Source organism: Perca flavescens, chromosome 4 (assembly GCF_004354835.1).
Source record: "Perca flavescens isolate YP-PL-M2 chromosome 4, PFLA_1.0, whole genome shotgun sequence".
Lineage (NCBI taxonomy): Eukaryota > Metazoa > Chordata > Actinopteri > Perciformes > Percidae > Perca > Perca flavescens.
The window spans coordinates 23,838,916-23,863,598 of record NC_041334.1 but is presented as its reverse complement, the minus strand read 5'-3'; the positions used below and the strand labels follow the sequence as shown (position 1 = coordinate 23,863,598).

The 24,683-nt window shown below is 39.7% G+C and overlaps 2 protein-coding genes across 4 annotated transcripts; both read left to right on the top strand.

Annotated features, from left to right (window-relative positions):
- The first annotated feature begins 1,714 nt into the window (after nt 1-1,714).
- LOC114553628 (myosin heavy chain, fast skeletal muscle) lies at nt 1,715-14,784 on the top strand. The gene is made up of 41 exons (XM_028574909.1): nt 1,715-1,728; nt 2,000-2,055; nt 2,342-2,557; nt 3,293-3,436; nt 3,529-3,685; nt 3,788-3,815; nt 3,909-4,020; nt 4,104-4,196; nt 4,285-4,348; nt 4,464-4,562; nt 4,936-5,039; nt 5,321-5,459; nt 5,599-5,717; nt 6,213-6,362; nt 6,493-6,663; nt 6,753-7,059; nt 7,231-7,301; nt 7,443-7,530; nt 7,615-7,732; nt 7,896-8,019; nt 8,183-8,319; nt 8,479-8,734; nt 8,840-9,082; nt 9,166-9,342; nt 9,797-9,942; nt 10,369-10,459; nt 10,552-10,941; nt 11,060-11,186; nt 11,316-11,434; nt 11,558-11,754; nt 11,937-12,120; nt 12,204-12,369; nt 12,605-12,729; nt 12,810-13,118; nt 13,208-13,411; nt 13,501-13,626; nt 13,740-13,910; nt 13,999-14,103; nt 14,236-14,331; nt 14,418-14,549; nt 14,649-14,784. The coding sequence occupies exons 3-41, from the start codon at nt 2,354-2,356 to the stop codon at nt 14,667-14,669; spliced, it is 5,814 nt and encodes a 1,937-aa protein (XP_028430710.1). The 5' UTR covers nt 1,715-1,728; nt 2,000-2,055; nt 2,342-2,353; the 3' UTR covers nt 14,670-14,784.
- Nucleotides 14,785-15,617: 833 nt separating this feature from the next.
- Nucleotides 15,618-24,344, top strand: p4htmb (prolyl 4-hydroxylase, transmembrane b). 3 transcript variants are annotated; one of them, XM_028574913.1, is made up of 10 exons: nt 15,618-15,661; nt 15,843-16,620; nt 16,734-16,815; nt 19,382-19,572; nt 19,661-19,757; nt 21,228-21,390; nt 21,577-21,762; nt 22,016-22,106; nt 22,275-22,398; nt 23,568-24,344. In XM_028574913.1, the coding sequence occupies exons 2-10, from the start codon at nt 16,285-16,287 to the stop codon at nt 23,783-23,785; spliced, it is 1,488 nt and encodes a 495-aa protein (XP_028430714.1). In that variant the 5' UTR covers nt 15,618-15,661; nt 15,843-16,284; the 3' UTR covers nt 23,786-24,344. The 3 variants fall into 3 exon arrangements, with proteins under 3 accessions (XP_028430714.1, XP_028430712.1, XP_028430711.1); XM_028574911.1 differs by lacking the exon at nt 15,618-15,661 and adding an exon at nt 15,679-15,718; XM_028574910.1 differs by lacking the exon at nt 15,618-15,661 and having other exon boundaries at nt 15,711-16,620.
- Nucleotides 24,345-24,683: the final 339 nt, after the last annotated feature.

Sequence of the window (24,683 nt, the reverse complement as noted above, 5' to 3'; positions counted from 1 at the left end):
CAACAAACCCTAAACCTTGTCAGAAACATAATGTTTTGGCATTCTTCAAAATGGCAGTCACTGGTTGTTGGAGAGCTATTGAGTACAGCTTAATGTGAACTTTGATGAAAGATTTCAAGACAATACTACAATGTACCTCCTGTCCTGAAGCATAAATGACACCAAAGCAGTTTTAAGACAGAAGTTCTTAAAAAGAAAAACACATTTTTGAGATGGGCGAGGACCTTGAGGCTACAGCTGCACAGTTAGTGAGCTCGACACACGCATCCTTGTTTATTAAAAACCAAACACATGGGTGCTGAAAGTTTGAATCATTTCACTTTACCATTCTAAAACAATAACATCACAATGCAGAACCATAAATACAATTCAAAAATGTATTAAAAATTTGTACTTACAATGTTAAACATGGATGCTGCTGTTACTGTAAATATATATCCATGCGCTTTGTGGCCTGCTTTTAGACTGGAATGTTACTTAATACTCACCTTGTTTTGTTATCTTGGGCCCAGTTGTTGCTGCTTGACAAAGAAACTGACAGACGGAGATCAAAGACCATAAGAACACAATAAGCCTCTTGAGCATTTGGCTCGAGCATCAACACAAGCCTGGTGCTATATTTGAGTTTTGCCCTAATAAGACAGAAGGTTTCAGAGCAGGTATCATGTAACACATCTTCATTAAAGACAGAGGCTCATTATATCTTGTGGGTAACCACTTCAGAATTTCTTCTTCTTGATCACAGCCGTAAGTAGATACTCTTTGCAATGGAAACAGTGCTGTCTACCCGCACTTTGGCGTGCCACGATCTTGGCAAATACATTTGGAGACGAGTACATTTGCCATCGATGACATCTTCTTTCTCAGCATTTACTGCAGACTTTTAATAAACAAAACAACTTAAAATTGAACACCCTAAACATTCTGAACTTGAGGTGATTTGTAAAACATAAAGGAAATAGAGCTGGAATCCATCTCTCAGCTGCTCTACATTTAGGGACTGTCTCAGTCTCCCTTGTTTATCCCTTAAGAGCAAGAATGAGACCAGCTGTTGGCACTGTTGTGAGAAACAATCCCTAGGCAATCTTTTACTTTTCTTGATAGCTCATTGGCACTCATTTCCTTTTTTAATAATTTCTGACTTGTGAGGACTCTGAAACAGTATATCAGTGACTTTTTAAGGCTTCCCCAAAGCATGGGGGCACGGGGCTACTGTTGTGCCAGGGGGAATAAAAAAGATGTATTAGTCACACCTTTGGGCTGTCTTCACTGAACGGACATTGTGCAAAAACTGAAGCAACTTCCTATCTGTATCTTATTTGCATACACAATAGTATCCACAAACACAACCAACTTCAAATCCACATGCTACACTAGCATGTATTAAACTTACTTAAGTACAAAAAAGAAATATATGTGTAAACATCTCAAAATATTGCTCCTTTCTTCACAATATGACAACATGTATTACTAAAGGCAACACAACAGCCTAGTCGTTTACCAATAATTACAGGAATATGGAGAACACCTCAATTCCAGAGATTGACAATGATCCAGCGTGGAAGACATCCCATAAACTGTGTAATGTGACAGCTAGCGGTAAGAACTACTGCACAAGCATTATGTCAGGCAACATGACCAAATACAGCAATGCACATGTGATAGGCTCCCATCACACTGGTATAAAAGGCACAGCAAACCTCCACCAAGAACAGGCACCCAGCAAAGGTGAGTTTCTTAGTGGCTCAGACATGTTTAGAGTCATTAAACTACTCCAAAACAAATTAGTATACTTATAATACTGCCATGCATCGTTTTCATCAAGTCAATATTGTGTTTAAAATATGGAAGATAAACATTTATAGGACTACAAACAGTTTGTAAAGTATTATCAATATATTTGCATTTAATTTTACTCACTATGTTTTTAAATAAATTATGATAGAGTTAACTCTCTAAGTAGCCTTTCTGGATCTTACATCTTTGCTCTTTTTTTCAGAGGTCTGCACTGAAATCTGCCAGAACAAACCTCCTGCTCTCCTGGTGTCATCAAAGGTAAATTCTTATTTGTCCTGGAGAATAACTATGGTTTCAACAATTACTATTGCATATGTACTATACTTGTAAAATAAAGCTTGTCCCCTACAAAGATCACAATCGTGTTAGTACTTTGCTAAGTTCTGGTATACCGGTACCTATATGTATTTAACCAAGGTTGATGGTAGAGCATTTATTTGACGACAGTTATAATAGACATTGTAGAAGTCACCACATGGCACTCATCTATTATCTTTCCTGGCATTTAAAATGAATGACTTTTGTTTTGTTTCCTATTGTGCAGTAAAGGGTCATCATGAGTATTGATCCTGAAATGCAGTGTTTTGGCCCGGCGGCCATTTACCTCCGGAAGCCAGAACGAGAGAGGCTTGAAGCTCAAACCAGTCCCTTTGATGCTAAAACTGCATACTTTGTGGCCGAGCCCAAAGAGATGTACCTAAAGGGGAAACTTATTAAAAGAGAGGGTGGCAAAGCCACCGTGGAGACCCTCTGTGGAAAGGTGAGCATGTTGGCAGTGGAATAAAGTGTGACATCCTGTGTGCTCCTGTGTGTGAACCCTAAAGTAAAAGGTAAAAATATTTGTGGTTTTATAAATCCTAACTTCTGCCTGTAATACCACCGTGGAGACCCTCTGTAAAAAGGTGAGATCGAACGCAGTAGAATTAAATGTTTTACAGGGCTTAACATTTTTTATGTAAAATCTGGACAGCTGTAATACATGTCAATTATTTGATGATGTAAAAGGTTTAAATGAAAATCAAAGTTTGAAGGCATAGTGCGTACTTTCTGTCTCCCCCATGAGGAGTTGTAAGTAATGACAACAAAACTGTCGGCGCCTCCACATGATACAAGCCCTCCGTGATCACGCACCACCCCCAACCCTCTTTCACGCAGTTGCTTGTAACCAAGGAGGACATGGAGCATCTTCGCTCGATTGTCTGCATGCGAAAGTCCTTGGATGACCCCATTTTCTAAACATAGCCATAATGAGAAAAACAGACAGAGGAGCTGAAAGTCTTAATTAGCTTTGTATCAACTCATTTGGCAATGGCTTGAATGTAACGGACATTCATTAATAATAATAAAAAAAACATTACGCACTAAAGATTTAAAACATAATATACCGTCAAACATTTGTTTGCAGACAGACAGATGAATAACAACAACAATACATTAGACAACACATAACTGCTTGACAGTAACTAAACATATTTTTGTGGCTCTTCTGTAACAGACTCTCACTGTGAAAGAAGACGACATCCATCCCATGAACCCTCCAAAGTACGATAAGATTGAGGACATGGCCATGATGACCCACCTCAGTGAGCCTTCTGTGCTGTATAACCTCAAAGAGCGCTATGCAGCATGGATGATCTATGTGAGTTTTGTGGAGAAGAGAGATAACTTTAATTGCATATACATGTATTTGTTGAAAAATGTATTGTTGTTTCATATCACACACTGTTACAGACCTACTCAGGACTGTTCTGCGTCACTGTGAACCCCTACAAGTGGCTCCCAGTGTACGACTCAGTGGTTGTCTCAGGATACAGAGGGAAAAAGAGGATTGAGGCTCCACCCCACATCTTCTCCATCTCTGATAACGCCTATCAGTTCATGCTCCAAGGTATCAATCAGTTTATAAGCAGCAGTGTGTCCAGAAATATAGCAGCTGCACTTCAGGAGAAGTCAACTACTAACTGTTTTACACCATTTTGATGCCTTGCAGATAGAGAAAACCAGTCAATCCTGATTACGTAAGTGACAATTTTCTATATCATCTACAATATACTGTAAGTATTGGCAACAGAAGTAAAATCATTTCAAAATATATTCATAAACACACCCAGTGGAGAATCCGGTGCAGGAAAGACCGTCAACACCAAACGTGTTATCCAGTACTTTGCGACAATCGCAGTGGCTGGAGGAAAGAAATCTGAGCAGACTGCTGGCAAGATACAGGTAAGAAAACGTTAAACAATATTAATTTTAAACATAAAATGAAAAGTATTTTGAGTATTGTCATATTGACATGTTATTTCTAGGGGTCACTGGAAGATCAAATTATTGCAGCAAACCCACTGTTGGAAGCTTACGGTAATGCCAAGACTGTGAGGAATGACAATTCTTCACGTTTTGTAAGTTATTTTTGTGATTTCTCTTTGACTTGAAATTGTGTGTTATTTACTGTGACATTAATTGAAATGTTAATCTGTTCTTGTAAAGGGAAAGTTTATCCGAATTCACTTTGGGACAACTGGAAAGCTGGCTTCAGCTGATATTGAAACATGTAAGAGTTTTCTTGGAACTCATCCAGAATTATCTGTTTTATTGCATGACCAACTCCTTCAGCTGTGCTTCACTGGAGTGTTCCCTCCATTTTTCCACAACATAAATCTATATAGATCTGCTGGAGAAGTCTCGGGTGACGTTTCAGCTGTCTGCTGAGAGGAGCTACCACATCTTCTATCAGCTCATGACAGGCCACAAACCTGAGCTGATAGGTAAGAGATTAGTGAATAATATTATCAGCTATTCTTAAATCCCTAAATTCTGGAATCAATTGCCTCTACATATCAGGCTGGCTCCAACATTGTCTGTTTTTAATCCCGTCTAAAAACATATTTTTTATTTAACACTTTACAATAGTTGCCTTTTGATATTACTGTCATTTTGCTGTTAAACTGTTGTCCTTTTGTTGTTTTGTGTTTATTGTGTTCTTTCTATGTTTTTTTGGTCAACTGTGGTTGTTTTTAAATGTGCTCTATAAATAAATAAATTTGGATGGGATTGGATTGGAAGTAAACAACAATAGCTTATCACATGTATAGCATATATATTCAGTTATATTTACATGTTTGTTTTCCCTTTCTTCAGAGGCCCTCCTGATCACCAAAAATCCATATGACTATCACATGATCAGTCAGGGTGAAATCACAGTCAAAAGTATCGATGACGTTGAAGAATTCGTCGCCACTGATGTAAGGACAACTTCACTTTGATTATTACATTTGCAGCCATTACAGATCAGTCTTATGTTCACTTTTATGATTACTATTTCTATTACGTACATTAAGTTACCAGTTACCATTATCTCTGCAATAAATCCTATCTTTATCATTTGGACTCAACTCTATTGTAAGTTTTGAAATCGTAATGTATGGTAGTGTTGTACTGGATTGCGTTAATATAAAGGAATTGTGTTTAACATCCTCCCCTATTTATAGAAGTTTGTGTTTTAAACTGACTCTTTATTTCACAGACTGCTATTGACATCCTGGGCTTTACTGCAGAAGAGAAGGCGAGCATCTACAAGCTGACTGGAGCTGTGATGCATCACGGAAACATGAAGTTCAAGCAGAAGCAGCGTGAAGAGCAGGCTGAGCCCGATGGCAATGAGGGTATGAAACCCAAACACCATGAGCTTTAATGTAGTAGTCAAGTTTTTGCCACTTAAAATAGAACTTGTGATTTAGAAGTAAATGTTTTAAGTTATGCTAGAATAGGTTTTATAGATGACTATTTGTGTTCTTCTTTTAGAGGCAGATAAAATCGGCTACCTCATGGGTCTGAACTCAGCTGATTTGCTAAAAGCACTATGCTACCCCAGAGTGAAAGTTGGAAATGAGTATGTGACAAAAGGTCAAACTGTCCCTCAGGTATGGGATGTCAACAAGAGCGCACGCACACACGCACACACACACGCACACACACACACACACACACACACACACACACACACACACACACACACACAAAAGAAATGAACACATACAAAATACTTCTTCCTTTTCCCAATTAAAAGACACTTTAACATAGATAATATTTTTTCTGAATTGTTCTCGAAATACTGAAAAAAACAGCACTAACATGAAACAGAGGAGCTTGGATTACAACACACATAAAGGCAGTGTGACTTCATTCTCTGCTCAGGACTCCATTAGTCCGCTATATTTTTATAAAGCAAATATTTGTTTGCTGCTATATTAACATTCTGAAGGTTAAGGCTCACAATGCAACTCCGACTCTCATTACGTTCTTTGGACCATAGCTTTTAATGCTTTTTAACCTGTTCAACCCCGGAAATGTTGAATAAATTTTGTTCGTTTTTACAACATCCTTATTAATATTGTATTATTCATTTGTAAAATCAGGTCAACAATTCCGTCTCGGCTCTCTGCAAGTCTGTCTATGAGAAAATGTTCTTGTGGATGGTTGTCAGAATCAATGAGATGCTGGATACCAAGCAGGCAAGACAGTTCTTCATCGGTGTCCTGGATATTGCTGGATTTGAAATTTTTGATGTAAGGATGGTTGGCTGATACGGCATAATCTTATGCAGATTCATTTAAAGCTGAGAGTACAACTAATTACGTTTTTAGTTACCTAAAGTTAACAGGCCTTTGCTAACCACTTGTATTGTAATTTCTTCAGTACAACAGCTTGGAGCAGCTGTGCATCAACTTCACCAATGAAAAACTGCAACAGTTTTTCAACCACCACATGTTTGTCCTGGAGCAAGAAGAGTACAAGAAAGAGGGAATTGAATGGGAGTTCATTGATTTTGGTATGGACCTGGCTGCCTGCATTGAGCTGATTGAAAAGGTGAGCGACATGCTGTTTTTCACATAAAACAGAAAACTATCTGATGACATTAAAAACTTTTGTTTTAAATAATCATTTCATCATGACAGCCAATGGGCATCTTCTCCATCCTTGAAGAGGAGTGCATGTTCCCCAAGGCATCAGACGTCACCTTCAAGAACAAACTGTATGACCAGCATCTTGGTAAAAGTGCTCCCTTCCAGAAACCCAAACCTGCCAAAGGTAAAGCTGAGGCCCATTTCTCCTTGAATCACTATGCCGGCACTGTTGATTATAACATCACTGGCTGGCTGGATAAGAACAAAGACCCCCTGAACGACTCAGTGGTTCAGCTCTACCAGAAGTCTGCAGCCAAACTGTTGGCTCACCTCTATGCATCACATGCTCCAACAGAAGGTAAGGATAATATTTTAAAGAACACAAGTTGGAAGTGTTTTCAGGTGTTTTCATTACATCTTTAAATACACTGGTCGATGTGTGGCTTACATACTGTATATGAATGCAGTTTAAATAAAATGTTCTATATTTGTCCAACTTAATAATTCAAATGTAATCTCCATGGTACAGCTGAGAGTGCTGGAAAAAAAGGTGCCAAGAAAAAGGGTGGGTCTTTTCAGACAGTATCTGCTCTGTTCAGGGTAAGTATCACAAATGATGAAATTATTCCATAAAAATACATAACAAGATGTAGACAACTAAATTCTCAAATCCTGAGCATCCACGGAAATAAGCCTAGTCAATTTTTATTAGGTAAAAATTTGAATGTTTCCATATTTCAGGAGAATTTAGGCAAGTTGATGACCAACTTAAGGTGCACCCATCCTCATTTTGTACGTTGTCTGATTCCAAATGAGTCAAAGACTCCTGGTAAGCCTAATATCTGTATCCATTTATGCATTTAAACACTACTGTAATTATGCAAAACAAGACTGAACTTACCATGTCTTTAAGGTCTCATGGAGAACTTCCTGGTCATCCACCAGCTGAGGTGTAATGGTGTGCTGGAAGGTATCAGGATCTGCAGGAAAGGTTTCCCCAGCAGAATCCTCTACGGTGACTTCAAGCAGAGGTACACTAGCTATTTCTGGACCTCTTAGTCCACATTTGTTGATTCTGTTCTGTGCATGATCTGATTGAGTATAACCACATTTTTGACAATATTATGATTACATATACTGTATATGATCAATACAATGAATTATTCATTGAATTATTAATTTCCCTCCAATCAGATACAAAGTTTTGAATGCCAGTGTCATTCCTGAGGGACAATTCATCGACAACAAAAAGGCCTCAGAGAAACTCTTGGGCTCTATTGATATTGACAAAACTCAGTACAAATTTGGACACACAAAGGTAATCTGTTTGTCTGATATGGGTGTGTGTGTGTGTGTATATGTGTGTGTGTGTGTGTGTGTGTGTGTGTGTGTGTGTTGTCTGTGTGTGTTTTTTTTTTTTAAACTGCCAACACTGATACTGCAACTAAGCATAAACATCATTGAGTAACACTTTGTTTTAGGTGTTCTTCAAAGCCGGTCTGCTGGGAGTTCTGGAGGAGATGAGAGATGATAAACTTGCTAAGCTGGTCACAATGACTCAGGCTCTCTGCAGAGGTTTCCTCATGAGGAGAGAGTTCGTCAAGATGATGGAACGCAGGTACATTAGATAGTTAGCTTTATACAACAAAAGGCAACTGCATATGTGTAGTATTCAAGCCAAATATTTACTTTAAAAAAACACTCCATACTTCCTGTTAATACAGCTTTAAGAATCTAAATGAATCTGTTTATTTACTTCAATACCTGTTTTCCCAAGGGAGGCAATTTACTCTATTCAGTATAACATCCGTTCATTCATGAATGTCAAAACCTGGCCATGGATGAAGCTGTACTTCAAGATTAAGCCTCTGCTGAAGAGTGCAGAGACTGAAAAAGAGATGGCCCAAATGAAAGAGGACTTTGGAAAGATGAAAGAAGATCTGACAAAGGCTCTGGCTAAGAAGAAAGAACTGGAGGAGAAGATGGTTTCTCTGCTGCAGGAGAAGAATGACTTGATGCTACAAGTTCAGGCTGTACGTTAAATGGACAATTTAAAAAGACAATTTGCTACTTTTTAAAAAAATTTTTTTTTTACCATAACTCAATATAATTTTAATTGTATGTCATTGCGAATCTAGGAGAATGAAAACCTCAGTGATGCGGAGGAAAGGTGTGAGGGGCTCATTAAATCAAAAATCCAGCTTGAGGCCAAACTCAAAGACACTTCTGAGAGACTGGAGGATGAGGAGGAAATGAATGCTGAGCTGACTGCAAAGAAGAGGAAGCTGGAGGACGAGTGCTCTGAGTTGAAGAAAGACATCGATGACTTGGAGCTCACTCTGGCCAAAGTGGAAAAGGAGAAACATGCCACTGAGAACAAGGTTGGTATCTTCCCTTGAAGATTGGCATTGAAGTCTGCTCTTTGCAGAACACTAAGCTTATTTTTACAATATTGTGAATACAGGTTAAAAACCTGGTTGAGGAAATGTCATCTCAAGATGAGACCATTGCTAAGTTGACCAAAGAGAAGAAAGCCCTCCAAGAGGCCCATCAGCAGACCCTTGATGATCTGCAGGCAGAGGAAGACAAAGTCAACACTCTGACCAAGGCTAAAGTCAAGCTGGAGCAGCAAGTGGACGATGTATGTATATAATAGGGTTGCAGCGATATAAAGGTTTCACGGCATACTGTTGTATGAAAATGTATGGTTATTGTACCGTGTACATTTGCTTACTCTACTGCACTGAATTTCTTTTCAGATTGTTTAAACCTACTTATATTAAAAAAAGAATGGTTTCAAGTTTCAAATATAATAAAGCATTTGTTCAACGAAAGAAAGCTTGGGGGGGGGTCATTGAAATGGATAATAGTAATAATAATAATAATAATGATAATAGTAATACTACTACTACTACTAATAATAATAATAATAGTGTATTCCATATACCGTGATACCGTGATACATATATTCTGAGGCAGTTATTTTGTACTGTAAAAATCTTATACCATTGCAATCTAAGTATATTATAATAAACTGATTTCAGTTCCCTTAAAAGTAAAAAACAAAAAATAACTCCTCATCTCGGTTCAAACAGCTTGAAGGTTCCTTGGAGCAAGAAAAGAAGCTCCGTATGGATCTTGAGCGATCAAAAAGAAAGCTTGAAGGAGATCTGAAACTGGCCCATGAATCCATCATGGATCTGGAGAATGACAAGCAGCAGTCTGACGAAAAAATAAAGAAGTATGTAATAATGACAACTTAATTTATATCCTCCTCAATTCCCAAAATAACAGTGTGCATCTAACATGTTTCATTATTTTTGCTAACAAAGGAGGGACTTTAAGACTCCTGTAGCCAAAGAGCATACTTATTGAAAAGGTTATACACAAACCTACAGTGAAAACAGGTAGTCCTGTTCAAATGTGGTTCTGCAAAATTTTAAGTTACCATATCACTGATTATAATCAATAAAAACGGATTTCCTTATGTTCAAAATGATGTTAGAAAACTAGTGTAATTGTGATTTTATCAATGATTTTAAGACTAACAATAGACAGTCAAGAAATTAAGCTAAGTACAATTACAAATTGCAACTCGTTTTGCTTACTTCAAGACAAAAAAAATGAACACTGAATGAAATATTTATGAATTTTTGTCCCCGCACAGGAAGGACTTTGAAACAAGCCAACTTCTTAGCAAGATTGAGGATGAGCAATCACTTAGTGTGCAGCTTCAGAAGAAAATCAAAGAACTTCAGGTTGGTACAATATCCATAAGTGACTGCATTACACAAACATAAAATTAGATTGTGGCTTTGTTTATGTTTTTTTTTCAACATGTAAATATTAGGCTCGTATTGAGGAGTTGGAGGAAGAGATCGAGGCTGAGCGAGCTGCTCGGGCCAAGGTGGAGAAGCAGAGGTCTGATCTCTCCAGGGAACTTGAGGAGATCAGCGAGAGGCTCGAAGAAGCTGGCGGAGCAACGTCTGTTCAGATCGAGATGAACAAGAAGCGTGAGGCCGAGTTTCAGAAGCTGCGCCGTGACCTTGAAGAGTCCACCCTGCAGCATGAGGCCACCGCTGCAGCTCTGCGCAAGAAGCAGGCAGACAGTGTGGCAGAGCTGGGAGAACAGATTGACAACCTCCAGAGAGTCAAACAGAAGCTGGAGAAAGAGAAAAGTGAATACAAGATGGAGATCGATGACCTCAGCAGCAATATGGAATCTGTTGCCAAATCCAAGGTAAAGTAAAAATATTGAGTCAATAACTGGGTCAACAAAACTTACTCTGCTACATATCTCTCATTGAATTAGACTACATTGCATCATTTTAAATCAGCACAACTTTTGTTAATTTCAGGGCAATTTGGAAAAAATGTGTCGTACTCTTGAGGATCAACTGAGTGAGATGAAATCCAAAAATGAAGAACACGTGCGACAGCTGAATGACATTGGGGCACAAAGGGCAAGACTGCTAACAGAGAATGGTGAGAGAGAGAGAAAAAAATATATATATACATATATATATTATTTTAGTTATTAATACTAACCTTATGTTTTCAATACAATACACACATTTGCATTTAGATTAGTTCTAAATCTCTGTCTCTCCTCAGGTGAATTCAGTCGCCAGCTGGAGGAGAAAGAAGCCCTTGTCTCTCAGCTGACAAGGAGCAAGCAGGCTTACACCCAGCAGATTGAGGAGCTCAAGAGACACATTGAAGAGGAAGTTAAAGTATGTGCTCACACAAACGCAAACACCATCACAGAACTGCAGTGTTTCATGATTAAATAGACTAAGTTCAAAGGTTGAAGTTAGACACATTTCAGTTAATAAATGTCTCTATGTCCTTGTAAGGCCAAGAACGCCCTGGCTCATGCTGTTCAGTCAGCTCGTCATGACTGCGACCTGCTCAGAGAGCAGTATGAGGAGGAGCTGGAGGCCAAATCTGAGCTGCAGCGCGCAATGTCTAAGGCCAACAGCGAGGTGGCTCAGTGGAGAGCCAAATACGAGACTGATGCCATTCAGCGCACTGAGGAGCTGGAGGATGCTAAGTAAGACATTACAATTTAAACTTTGTATAAACACTATCAATGACAAATTTAAGCCATTCCACTGTAGCGCTGAATGCACTTTTAGTTGGTTGTTTGGGAGGGATGCACCTACTGTACATAAGAGCTTGAGTCTGTTATCACATGCATCAATTCTAATAACTCACCCTAACGTGTTTCAACAGGAAAAAGCTTGCCCAACGTCTTCAGGATGCAGAGGAATCCATTGAGTCTGTGAATGCAAAATGTGCCTCTCTGGAAAAGACAAAACAGAGACTGCAGGGTGAAGTGGAAGACATGATGATCGATGTGGAGAGAGCTAATGCTCTGGCTGCTAACCTCGACAAGAAGCAAAGGAACTTTGACAAGGTTAGATTTTCTGTGTGCCTTGTGTGCTTAAATGAAGACAGTAGAATTGGGAATTAATTACATGGGTCGTTTTATGTGTTCAGGTTCTTGCAGAGTGGAAACAGAAGTATGAGGAAAGCCAGGCAGAGCTGGAGGGAGCTCTAAAAGAAGCTCGTTCTCTCAGCACTGAGATGTTCAAGATGAAAAATTCGTACGAAGAATCTTTGGACCACCTGGAGACCTTAAAGAGAGAGAACAAAAATCTGCAACGTATGCAAACTTCAAAAAAAGAAAGCAAATAGGCTACTAGTACCATGAATTGTCAGTGACTAACTAACAGTGACTAACTAAACTAACATCAAATGTAATACAATATTGCAGCTTTTTGTAATTTAATAAATGTACAAGTATACAGTATTTTAAATCTAATTGTCTACCAAAGACACAAAGCAAATAATTCAGTTCACACCTACTTAAATAACCGCTTAAACCTTGTGTCTTACAGAGGAGATCTCGGATCTAACTGAGCAAATTGGGGAGACTGGAAAAACCATTCATGAACTGGAGAAAGGGAAGAAGACTGTAGAGATTGAGAAGTGTGAACTACAGACATCACTTGAAGAGGCAGAGGTACTGTTTGACAAATATCTCTCATTAAACACAATTTTAAGTGATGCTGGGCCTACACAAGATATTTATTTTTTGTCAAGGCTACCCTGGAGCATGAGGAATCCAAGATTCTCCGCATTCAACTTGAACTCACCCAAGTCAAGAGTGAAATTGACAGAAAACTTGCAGAGAAGGACGAGGAGATTGACCAGATCAAGAGGAACAGCCAGAGAGTGATTGAGTCCATGCAGAGCACTTTGGATGCTGAGATCAGGAGCAGGAATGATGCCCTGAGAATCAAGAAGAAGATGGAGGGAGACCTGAATGAGATGGAGATTCAGCTGAGCCACGCCAACCGCCAGTCAGCCGAAGCCCAGAAACAGCTGAGAAACGTGCAGGGACAGCTTAAGGTATGGTGGCTTATTAAACAAAACTGAAGGTAAAGTTTACTTAATTCAGACTTCATTGCAAATGTTTTTTGTTTTGTTTTTAAATTTAGGATGCGCTTTTGCACCTTGATGAAGCCATTAGAAGCCAGGAAGACATGAAGGAGCAGGTTGCCATGGTGGAGCGCAGGAACAACCTGATGCTGGCTGAGATCGAGGAGCTGAGATCTGCACTGGAGCAGACGGACAGAAGCCGCAAAGTGGCTGAACAGGAGCTGGTGGATGCCAGCGAGCGTGTGGGACTGCTGCACTCTCAGGTAAATAAACTCCTGACAACTAAAAATGACAGCATGTAATCCAATCCAAACTGTAATCTAAACTGTAATCAAACTAATTATTTGTTTAGAATACCAGCCTCATCAACACCAAGAAGAAGTTGGAGGCTGACCTTGTCCAGATCCAGGGTGAAGTGGAAGATGCTGTCCAGGAAGCGAGAAATGCTGAAGAAAAGGCCAAGAAGGCCATTACTGATGTGAGTCATCCTTACACATTTTCTATGTAACTGAACATCTAGCGTTATAGCCTTTGAAACATTAGACTGCAATAGGCTTGCATTAAATAATATACAATTCAACAACATTTCAGGCGGCCATGATGGCAGAAGAGCTGAAGAAGGAGCAGGACACCAGCGCTCATTTGGAGAGGATGAAGAAGAACCTGGAGGTGACAGTGAAGGACCTGCAGCACCGCCTGGATGAAGCTGAGAATCTGGCCATGAAGGGCGGCAAGAAGCAGCTTCAGAAACTGGAGGCTCGGGTATGTGCCATAAGGACCAACCTATTCATATTTACTTTAAGGCAATGCAACATAATGCATTGTAAAATCACTGCATTCTTTATTCAAGGTTCGAGAACTGGAGGCTGAAGTTGATGCTGAGCAGAGGCGAGGTGCTGAGGCCATCAAGGGAGTACGGAAATATGAGAGAAAAGTAAAGGAGCTCACCTATCAGGTAAATTGCTTTTTACAAAACTAAAACTTAAACTACTGGTAATAATAATATACAGTTTGGTGATGAAAACAGTAGGCTTAAGCTAGTAGTTAGCTTGTATTACAATGTTTTATGATTCCTGGTTTACAACAGTTTGAGGAGGACAAGAAGAATATTATCAGACTTCAGGATCTGGTGGACAAGCTACAGCTGAAAGTGAAATCCTACAAGAGGCAGTCTGAGGAAGCTGTGCGTACACCTAAGTATTCATCATGACACATTCTGAAAATGTCACTCAGGCCACAGGTTTTGAATCACTGTGGCTTATCATACAGGAGGAGCAGGCCAACACTCACCTGTCCAGGTACAGGAAGGTGCAGCACGAGATGGAGGAGGCTCAGGAGAGAGCTGACATCGCCGAGTCTCAGGTCAACAAGCTGAGGACAAAGAGTCGGGAAATTATCACGGTAAAAAAGAGCTGTCTGAGATGAATCAAGTTTGTAGAAATGCAATTTGTTTGGATTATCTGGCCAAATGTTTTACATGCTATTGTTCTGTCATTTCAGATCAGGAAAGTAGAAGAGTGAGGAAGAAATCAAGGTTATACAGTAGCAAGAAGCCATACAATATGAGTTACTTGTTCACTCTAGCAAGTTAAGCATGCTGTGATAACCTAAAGTCAATAAAAGGTAGTTTGTTGCATCTTTGTTGTCAGTCCTTTCATTTTTTTATTACTGGTTTAAAGATTGAATATTTAATATCCATGGATACTGAATGTCTTTAAGCCTTCAGGGGCTTACTCTAGGATCCATTGTGTAATTTAGACCAGAACGATACACGATGATACAAAGTTATTAAATCATATATAAGAATCAACTAGATGCCATCTTGAGATGGGATCACACCGGCCACGAAGCAAAATCGGACCAGGGCCAAAAAGTGGGTAAACTCAAGTCACTACTTTAACAGCCATCCTTTAATTCATTCAACCTTTCTACACTCTGAAAGAAGACAATGGGTGACAGGATTTCCAACATAAAACGAGTAACAATAAGCAGTGTTAAAAGGTAGCCTAGTAATTAAAGAAAATAATCAGAATAGTAATCACCATAGTCAGAAGCATTAGGGTATTAGTCAAGAGCTCACTGCCAAGAGAGTGAGAGAAGAATGTCAATCATCTGTGTATTCCTGCTCTGACCGTTTGCACTGGGCTGATCTCTGTACACAGACATACTGTAGAACAGTTTTATGTTGTATGTTTTCCATAGCAATGAAGCCCCTTTGAGAGAGAGAGAGACAGAGAAAGAGAGAGAGAGAGAAATGTAATTGCAATAATGTATAATGTAATTGCAGTAAATGTTGTTTCCACTACAAAGCATCACAATACCAAGAGCGAAACAGAGAAAAGTCCCCTCAGTCAGCTAGCCCTCTCCCTCAGCTCCCTCACCTCACAGGGAGAGATAGAGGGAGAGACACAGAGAGAGAGAGAGAGGGGGGGGGGGGGGGAGAGAGAGAGGGAGAGAGAGAGAGAGAGAGAGAGAGAGAGAGAGAGAGAGACGCATGTACTGCAGACTGTATGGTAAGTAAGAGAGGAGTGTGTTATTTTGTTTAGGTCACCAGAGGTCAGCATTGCGCGGTAAGTAGGCAGACTTGTGAACGGAAGCGCTTGGGCGATGGCGTGTATAAATGTAAATAGTAGGATACTGACCGCGATGTTTTGTTTTGTTCAAATATAAATTATCATGTTTCTTTTATTTTAGAGTGTGATTGTTGTAGTCAGTGGATGCTGGATCACGTTTATAGAGCAGGTCTCTGAGATGAGCTCCGATGTGGCTTGGGATGCGCAGTGCGCTTTGCTGCCGCTGCTGACTGGGACTGCTGCAGTGTAAACAAGACTATCCGAGCCTGCAGCGCTGCTGTCTGTGGGCGAAAAGATAACGACACAGCGCCAATGGTAGTTGACTTTTCATAATTCAACGAGCACAGTTTCATCATGAACCCCCCGTCGTTTTTCAGTGCGCAACGACGTCATTTCTGCAGCGGAGAAACTGGCTTATTGCTTCTTTAATTAAACTGGACAAATCTGTCAGCCAGCATCCTATGCAACCAGCAAACGTTCATCCTACCGTTTGATTAATCAGATGGACTTTGCTGTTGAGGGAGAGGGAGTAGCCTACCAACTGTTTCTTGTGTCGCAGAAGAATGAGTGACAACCAGGAAACATCAGATGCTGAGGAGGACATAACTCCGGCCGGGAGCGCGACCTTGCCGCTTCGGCCGCCGTGCGACCGCCTCCCTTGCCACAAGAGCAGCGTGTGCTCCCGCTCCTACTTCGTGGTAGTGATGGTGTTTTTTCACGTATACATCATTAATGTTATATTACTGCTATTTTACGTGCACTACAACAGCGGGCAGGAAGATGCCAACCGGAGTCGTGATGCTCCGAGCAGTAACCACCAGCGCCCCGAGTCGCGACGTCCGCCATCAAAGCCTGAGTTCCTGCGTGATGTTTCCCTAACAAGAGTCGAGGGGATAAGGGTGAGTAGTGTGATGATGCATCACTCCCACTCTTTTATTTATTCCCTCTGTGTTTCTCTTGTCACACACATTTAGCACCACCACATCACTTCACTTCTCTGATAATCTCTCAGGTGGGACACGTCCAGAAGGTGTCACTGGTGCCAGGCAAAGTGCATGAAATGCGGACTCTGAGTATGAAACCTCTGCTGTTTGGTAAGAGCCAAAACACCCATGTGTCAAAACAAACATGAGCCGTTGGTGGCAGTGGCGGATTTAGCAAATTGGGGGCCCAAGGTGAAGGTATTAATGCGGCCCCCCCATCCGATATAAGCCATAAAATCGCAACCTTCAATGGTAGACTTAAAACCAGCTACGACATGACTGAGCGATTGTGCTCTTATAGATGCCAAAAGTTCATGGGTCACCAACCTTTTGAGTTTTGAGATAAATGTCTTTTATTCGCAATGTCTTGGATAAGTACTCCATTAGCCTACCCACAATCCTGAACAATCCCACAGTGATGCCTCTGATTGGTGGAACTCATGCTGGTGATGAGGGGGAGCTGCCTGCACGATCCGTCATGCGCATGCTCAAAATGATAATCCTGTTTTACGAGCATTTACGACACTGCACGAATCACGATCTGTTCCACGCTTCTGCCGTTAGCCTCCACCGGGAAGCTTAGCTTACAGCTAATTCGGCTAACCGCTAGCTGACAGCTTGATTCAGTCTCAAATAATGTTAACTCAAACTAAACACTGGGTAAAGCAGGCTACAGCTGACGTAACAGCTGTTATATTTTAACGGTTATTTTCAGGTTTTATTTTGAGGGTCTTTTAAAGTTTTTACATCTCAGTTAGCGTTAGCCGAATTAGCTGTTAGCTAAACTAACGAGCTTCCTTTATTCAGTGGTGCGCAATGGTTTATGGGATGAGTAGGCTAGTTCCTTCGTTCGATAATGAAAATATTTACAGTCTTGTACCTTTGACTTTTTTTTTGATTTTCTGTTCGTTTTTTCACTCGAAATGATATGTTGTATGCTTATGAGTCACATCATAGCTGTTTAGCCTAAGCCATGGTCTAAAACTCTTTATGTACGGATTTTTTCAGACATCAATGGGAGAAATGAATGTTCCACAACACATGTAACGTTATCTTACCTGATGGGTTTTATCCAGTCAAGTGTTTTCAGCAGATAAGCAAAAGAACAAGCAAGATCCTCTGCTCATTTGAGTAACGTTACATCCCCGGTACAATACACACAGACATCATAGCTTCAGCGAGACGTCATCCATGAGACATTGAAGTGTGTAGTCTTTCTAATTACGTATTTTCACAGTTATACTTCAACAGTTTAACAATAAACGGAGACTTTCTTCGGTTGAAAAATAATATTTTAAATTGACGAATATCATATTTGTAATGCATGGCTCAATTCAAACGGGATCAAAAAATAATTATTATCTCTCCATTGACTCTCATTCATATTTTTTTCCGAATTAAGGTCCCATCGACCGGAAGTAGAAGGGCAGGACTTCGGCTCGCTATTACAGGCTACGGACTAGTCCATTTCATTGTGAAAGTAGGGGGTGTATGTGTAGGGACAGATAACCATGAACATGACATTTTAACTACTACTTCAATGTTTCAACGTTTTTCTTAAGAATATTAATACAATGTACCATGATTTTTTGAAGGATTCATGATGATAAGGGGCTTTTTTATTTTATTTTATGTATTTATTTTGAGGTTGGTTGGGGGCCCCCCTACTACGACTGCTGGTAGGGGGCCCAAAGCAGCCGCCTACCAATAACTCTATGTTAAGACTGCCACTGGTTGGTGGCCAAAAAGGCTTTTTCTTTTGATTAAAGCAAACATGCATTCAACACACACTCGTCCTTATTTACATCTTCATCACTACCACCACCCCCCAAAGTCATACTGTAACCTAGTTTACACATAATGCTCAGGTCAATCAAGCCTACAGTATATGAAGTGGGCCAATAAGTCCTGAGGCAACTATTCCAATTAAGGGCTCATAGCTGAATGGCTAAAGAGCAGAAATAAATCTGTACCTAACACAACTAACAATGCAAAAGCATGCAGAATGTAGCCATTGTGTGCTAGAGTAAAGATGGTACAACCATTTTAAAAAGGAAGGAGGTAAAGTGTAGGCTATTTGTTTTTGGTCTATTCTCTTCATTAGTGTTTTGATCAATAACAAGCATAAATTAAATATAAGTTTATATGACTGGTTCAATGTTGATATTAATGGTTCTGCTCTAGGCTGCCAATTAATTGCTGATGATTTTCTCTATTAAACCTTACACAATAGTGAAAAATTGTCTATCACAATTTCCCAGAGGCCAAATTGGTGGTGGTAACTCAAAGGTTTTCAATATACTGTACTTTCATACCAAAAGAGTAGCAAATCCTGCAAGTGGCGAAGCTGGGAAACTTTTGCATTCATGCTTTATGAATAAAACAATTAATAAAAAATCTAAATAATTGCTGATTCAGTTACTGTTGATTGACTAATCACTTTAGCTTAATTATTTTTCCTTATCCAAAGTGAGCGTCTAAGGAAAGAGGGTGTTGTATGCTGTACAGATTGTAAAGCCCCTTGAGGCAAATTTGTGATATTGGGCTATGTAAATAGAATTGACTTGACATAAAACTACACTACAAATCAGAAAAAGTTAAGCATATTGAGAAAATGCTGCAATCCCGTTGACCAAACTCAGTGTATAACTCTGTCGGTCTCTGGGTTTTTCTGCAGAGATCCCTGGGTTTTTGTCAGAGGATGAGTGCCGTGTTGTGATGCAGCTTGCACAGCTAAAAGGTCTAATAGAAAGCCAGCTAATGGTGCAAGATGGCCAGGAGGAGCTGGCCAAGGAACTCAACCTCAGCCCAGAGGAGATCTTCAACCTTCTTGATATCAACCAGGATGGACAGTTACAGCTCCATGAGGTGTATGTCAGTTTTTGGATTGGGAGCATTTTTTTTTGGTTCAGAGTTGGTTAACTAATCCTGTCCTTTACTATCGTGCCTTCAACAGATACTGACTCATTCTCGAGTGAGGGACGGCATCTGGCTTACACCAGAGAATCTGCGAGAAATCTATGCTGGGCTCAAAGCTGACAAGGATGGTAATGGTAAGAAATCAACGTTGCATTTTCTACATACATGTATCTATTTGCATAGATATTATTTTGAAAACATTGTTTGTGTTAAACTTTAGTAGTTCATGTACATATTTGTATGTAAAATTGTATTTCTAAAATTGCAAGTATAATTTGTGAGATAATTGAATGTTTTTATACATTAGACTGAAAATGCTACCTATGAACAACAGTGGTGGGTTTTGCCAATAATGTTGGGTGGGAGAAATCTATCTTTTTTGTTTCAGTATGGTAACAGTTTTTTTGTGGTAAAACACAGTACAATGTGTTTAAAGGAATACGCCAAAGTTTGTTGAAATAGGGCTTATCACGGTCTCCCCTAGCTGTAGATAGGTGGGCCAACACAGTTTTTGTCTCAGTGCAAGTAATTAGGTTGTTTTTTTGTCTTTTGTTGGCTCACTTTTACTCACAACATGCTAACCGGCAACATAGGATTCCATTCACTACGCTAAGCTAATTAGTGGCGGCGCTGCCGGTGTTGCACCGGACCAAAACAATGCATGCACAAAAAATGCGTTGGCCCAACTATCTACAGCTAGGGGAGACCGTGATAAGCCCTATTTCAACAAACGGTGGCGTATTCCTTTAAATCACACATAATGTGGTTCCTAAACTTTTTACTGTAGCTTGTGTGACCGCTTAAACTGAGAACCTACTTGTGACCCCTCTTCAAAGCTTATGGTCTAGCATGGACATGTGAGTAATTTTAAGAGCCATAAATGATATGCAGTGTATGGACAAAGTTCATCAATATAAAACCAATCTTAAACTCATATTAGCCTCAATTTAAACATGTGGAGTTGGAAATGCATCAGGAGTCTGTCTAGAAAAGGCCTGCAGGTCTAAACAGAAATCTAAAGTATATATATATATATATATATACACACACTGGTGAAAAGTTTGGGGTCACTTAGAAATTTCCATTCCACTCCATTATAGAAAGAATACCAGCTGAGATCAGTTGCATTGTTTTTTTAATCAGGGCAGCAGTTTTCAGATCACATTATGTGCTTACATAATTGCAAAAGGGTTTTCCAATGTTTTCTCAGTTAGCCTTTTAAAATGATATCAGATTAGTAAACAGAATGTGCCTTTGGAACATTGGATGAATGGTTGCTGATAATGGACATTGTAGATATTGTATTAAAGATCAGCCACCCACTCAGATCAGCTGGTATTCTGTCTATAATGGAGTGAAATGGAAATTTCTAAGTGATCCCAAACTTTTCACCGGTAGTGTATATACAGTAAACACACACACACACACACACACACACACACACACACACACACACACACACACACACACACACACACACATATAAAAGAGTAGTAGATTTTCCTAAACTATTGTACTAATGGTGAAAACTGGGCCAGTAAGGCAAGAAATAAAGACGTATGCATTAGAATAATACTGTATGTACATTCTCATATTTTGGGCAGGTTTGCTGAGTCTGGAAGAGTTCAGGCTTCTGAGCAATGATGCCTTCCAGCGCTTCCTGCTGCAGCGAGGGGTGAAAAGGAGTCAGCTGGTGAGAAACAGCAGACACACCTGGCTGTATCAGGGCAAAGGAGCACACCAGGCCCTCCAAGACATTAAGACCAAGTAAGTCAAACCATGTTCTCCTATTGCTGCAGTGCTATAATAAATGTGATATAGTCTCGCATTGCCAGACCTACCTCCACAGCTATAACTATAAGGTTTTTTCTCAAATGGAAAGCATCATTTTAATTGAATGTTTTTTCCAGACTTTGCAACTTCCAGATTTTTTCTTACCTTTCTCTAACAAAGGGTGACCCGCCTCACTCGGCTCCCGCCCGCATTAGTGGACCTCAGTGAGCCGCTCCAGGTGGTTCGCTATGAGGAGGGAGGACACTACCACGCCCACCATGACAGCGGTCCTGTGTATCCTGAAACAGCCTGCACACACACGCGCCTTGCAGCCAACACATCCACTCCTTTTGAGACGTCTTGCAGGTGAGATCACTGAGGTGCACAATGTTGACTGAAGCAACATTTCTCAACAAAATATCTGTGAATGTTCAGATCTGAATTCATCTGTGCGGTGATTACTGAGCTCCATTGTGACATCTGGCATGTGATGTGAGTTTGTGTGCTTCGACATTGTTTAGCTGGAAAATGTGTTCGCAAAGTGTTTGTGTATGTATGTAGTTATGTGTGTTTGTTTGCACCATACACATGTCAATATAAATCTGTGTTGCAAATCTAGGTACATCACAGTTCTCTTCTACCTGAACTCTGTTGAGGGAGGTGGGGAGACCGCATTCCCTGTGGCAGACAACAGGACCTATGATGAAGTGGTGCGTAATTGTTTATGGGTCTGAAAATGTGTAGGGTGAGCTCTGCTAGTATTGTATTGTGTACTTACTATGCATGTCTTTCATATATTTTGTTAACTCGCATGTTTGTCAGTGAGTGCATGGCCTGATGTTAAGCAAACTGTGTTACTGAGTTTGAGTGTGTTTTAGTCTCTCATACAGAATGACGTCGACCTTTTGGACACCAGAAGGAATTGTGACAAGAGTAACCTGAGGGTGAAGCCTACCAAAGGGACCGCTGTTTTCTGGTACAACTACCTTTCTGATGGAAGAGGTAGGATTTAAAAAAAAATAATTACAGTACACTGCCAACATAATGTTGCAATAAAGATGCAAATCAGCCACTACTCATCTCACTTTCATTTGGATTTTTATTTTAAAATATTGTTCTGGTATACACTTTGTATGCCAATATTAAAAAGCAATTTACATATACTTGCAAATCCTATCACAATAGAGTGTTGCAGGGATGAAGTATTTTTGTAGGCTGACCTGGAAGTTAACATCACCCTGGTTACCTTGACAAAAAGGCAATGGGTTTTTTCTATAGAAAATAATCTCTGTGGTAAACAAACTTTTATGATACTTACACGTTTTGTTCAGAAAGATAATCTTCACAAATGAACACCACTTTTGGGATTTCTGAATGCAATTGCACGTGAAAAAGCTAACAATAGGCTATAAACGAACGACACCAGGGTCACATGACAACACCACCATCAATGGCTTCCAATGGATTTTGCATGTTCTCTGTGATGTTTTTTTCTCATTTAGCCACTTGTTAGCGACCGCCTTTTCTGAGACACATACAAGCTTCAAAATTCACGAATGTGGTATTTACTTACGTATTTTATGCTGTAGAACAAAACATGAAAATGTCTTAAGCTTTTGTTAACCACAGGCATCTAAAAAAATAAATATTCAAAAAAAACCATTGACCTCGAGAAGAGAAAACCAGAAGTGCAAAAATGCTAAGTCATTTCCGGGTTTCAGGACTCATTCGTGAAGCGCTCTATATTAAGGAAAATTAATAATAATTAATAAGAATAAGAGGCTACAGCCATGCTAGTAGCACTCTGAAGCTATACCTAAGTGAAGTGGTGCTTTGAGATAAATGCTAACGTCAGTGTGCTAACATGCTCTTAAATTATTGGTGTTGTAAAGATTAAAGGTTATCTAGAAAGACAGCTACATAATGTTAGAATACAGCAAATATACAGTATAAGAACATGTATTTAAGGTTTATATCTGGCTAATTTAAACTAATAAATAAACTCATATGTTAGTTGGGAGAACAAAACTGCTAAAGTTATTCATCTTGACCAGTAGAAGCAGCGTGTTATGGATATCAATCCATAACAGTAGTGTGAGCCCTTTAAAAAACAGACCTGATATGAAAGACATTGCTAATCAACATTAAATTATTTATTTTTTGCTCAATAGGTTGGGTGGGAGAGCAGGATGAATATGCTCTGCATGGAGGCTGTGTGGTCACCCATGGCACTAAGTGGGTCGCAAATAAATGGATCAACATTGATCCAGATTACCAGCGGCAGGCTCGCTACCAGCAGCTGGTTTCACAGCAGTCAGAGGACGAGGATGATGAAGGTCTAACCCTGAACCCGGACATACAGAGTTCTAATATCCATCAAGACTTGTAGCTCATAAACCAAATTTATATAGTATAAAAAAATCTACCTAGCCTTCCTTAGTCCTGTGCACAACGTCTTTGGCAACATCCTGCGTGGCCAGTATGTAGAGACAAGATTTATTCAGGGAATGAGGTCACAGTGGGTTTATGCAACTGTAAAGAGATGCTTTTGTTAAATATTGCTTGGATATTGTTATCCTGTTATTTTTTAAACTCTAATAATTTCCCATTTCAGGAATGTTGCACTAGAAACTCATTGAAGGAGTTGAGACAAAAAAAAATCCCTTTGCATGCTTAGCTTCACAGATTTTGCTGTTGCTATGAGCAGAAATTGCACTTGAAAATTGAAATGGCTACTGTAAACATTTCAATGTCCTACCTTGTTATTGCTGCCATTACCAAAAAAGGCTCACACACTGTCAGTGTGATGCATGTTGTCTTGTTACTTGTATTCCTCATTTTCTACCAGATTCTTCTTGAAACATATTGTTTGTATGTTTAATTTTATTAGTTTTTTTTTTCTCTCTATACATGCACTCTGTCATTCTCTCACATTGAATAAAGGTAAATTAAGCTCACATGACTTCAGTCTTCCTAAGATAGGATGTATAAATATTAGTGGTGTCACAGTTTCGATTTTCCCCCATCTCCCCATCGGAATGAGCTCTTGATTTCAACTATCAAAATCAAAAGCAGGACTTGTGATTCACCCAGTATTCTTTCTCTCTCCACCCCCGCCTTCTTGCACACACAAGAAAAGAAAAAACAACAGACACAGCATAGCTTACCGGCTTGTAGCATGCAGCCAAAGACACAGGGTAAATTAGCTAACGGGTAGCCTGCAGCCAGACTGCTAAAGTCGGAGATGACGGAGAAATAACAGAACTAGAAAATACTTCTGCTCTAAT

Bases quoted from the DNA above. Each gene is read 5' to 3' on its own strand.
- LOC114553628 (XM_028574909.1), top strand. From the start codon at position 2,354: ATGAGTATTGATCCTGAAATGCAGTGTTTTGGCCCGGCGGCCATTTAC. The intron at 4,197-4,284 runs GTAAGTTATTTT...GTTCTTGTAAAG, and splicing joins ATGACAATTCTTCACGTTTT to GGAAAGTTTATCCGAATTCA. The intron at 8,020-8,182 runs GTAATCTGTTTG...ACTTTGTTTTAG, and splicing joins ACAAATTTGGACACACAAAG to GTGTTCTTCAAAGCCGGTCT.
- p4htmb (XM_028574913.1), top strand. From the start codon at position 16,285: ATGAGTGACAACCAGGAAACATCAGATGCTGAGGAGGACATAACTCCG. The intron at 16,816-19,381 runs GTAAGAGCCAAA...GTTTTTCTGCAG, and splicing joins TATGAAACCTCTGCTGTTTG to AGATCCCTGGGTTTTTGTCA. The intron at 19,758-21,227 runs GTAAGAAATCAA...TATTTTGGGCAG, and splicing joins AGCTGACAAGGATGGTAATG to GTTTGCTGAGTCTGGAAGAG.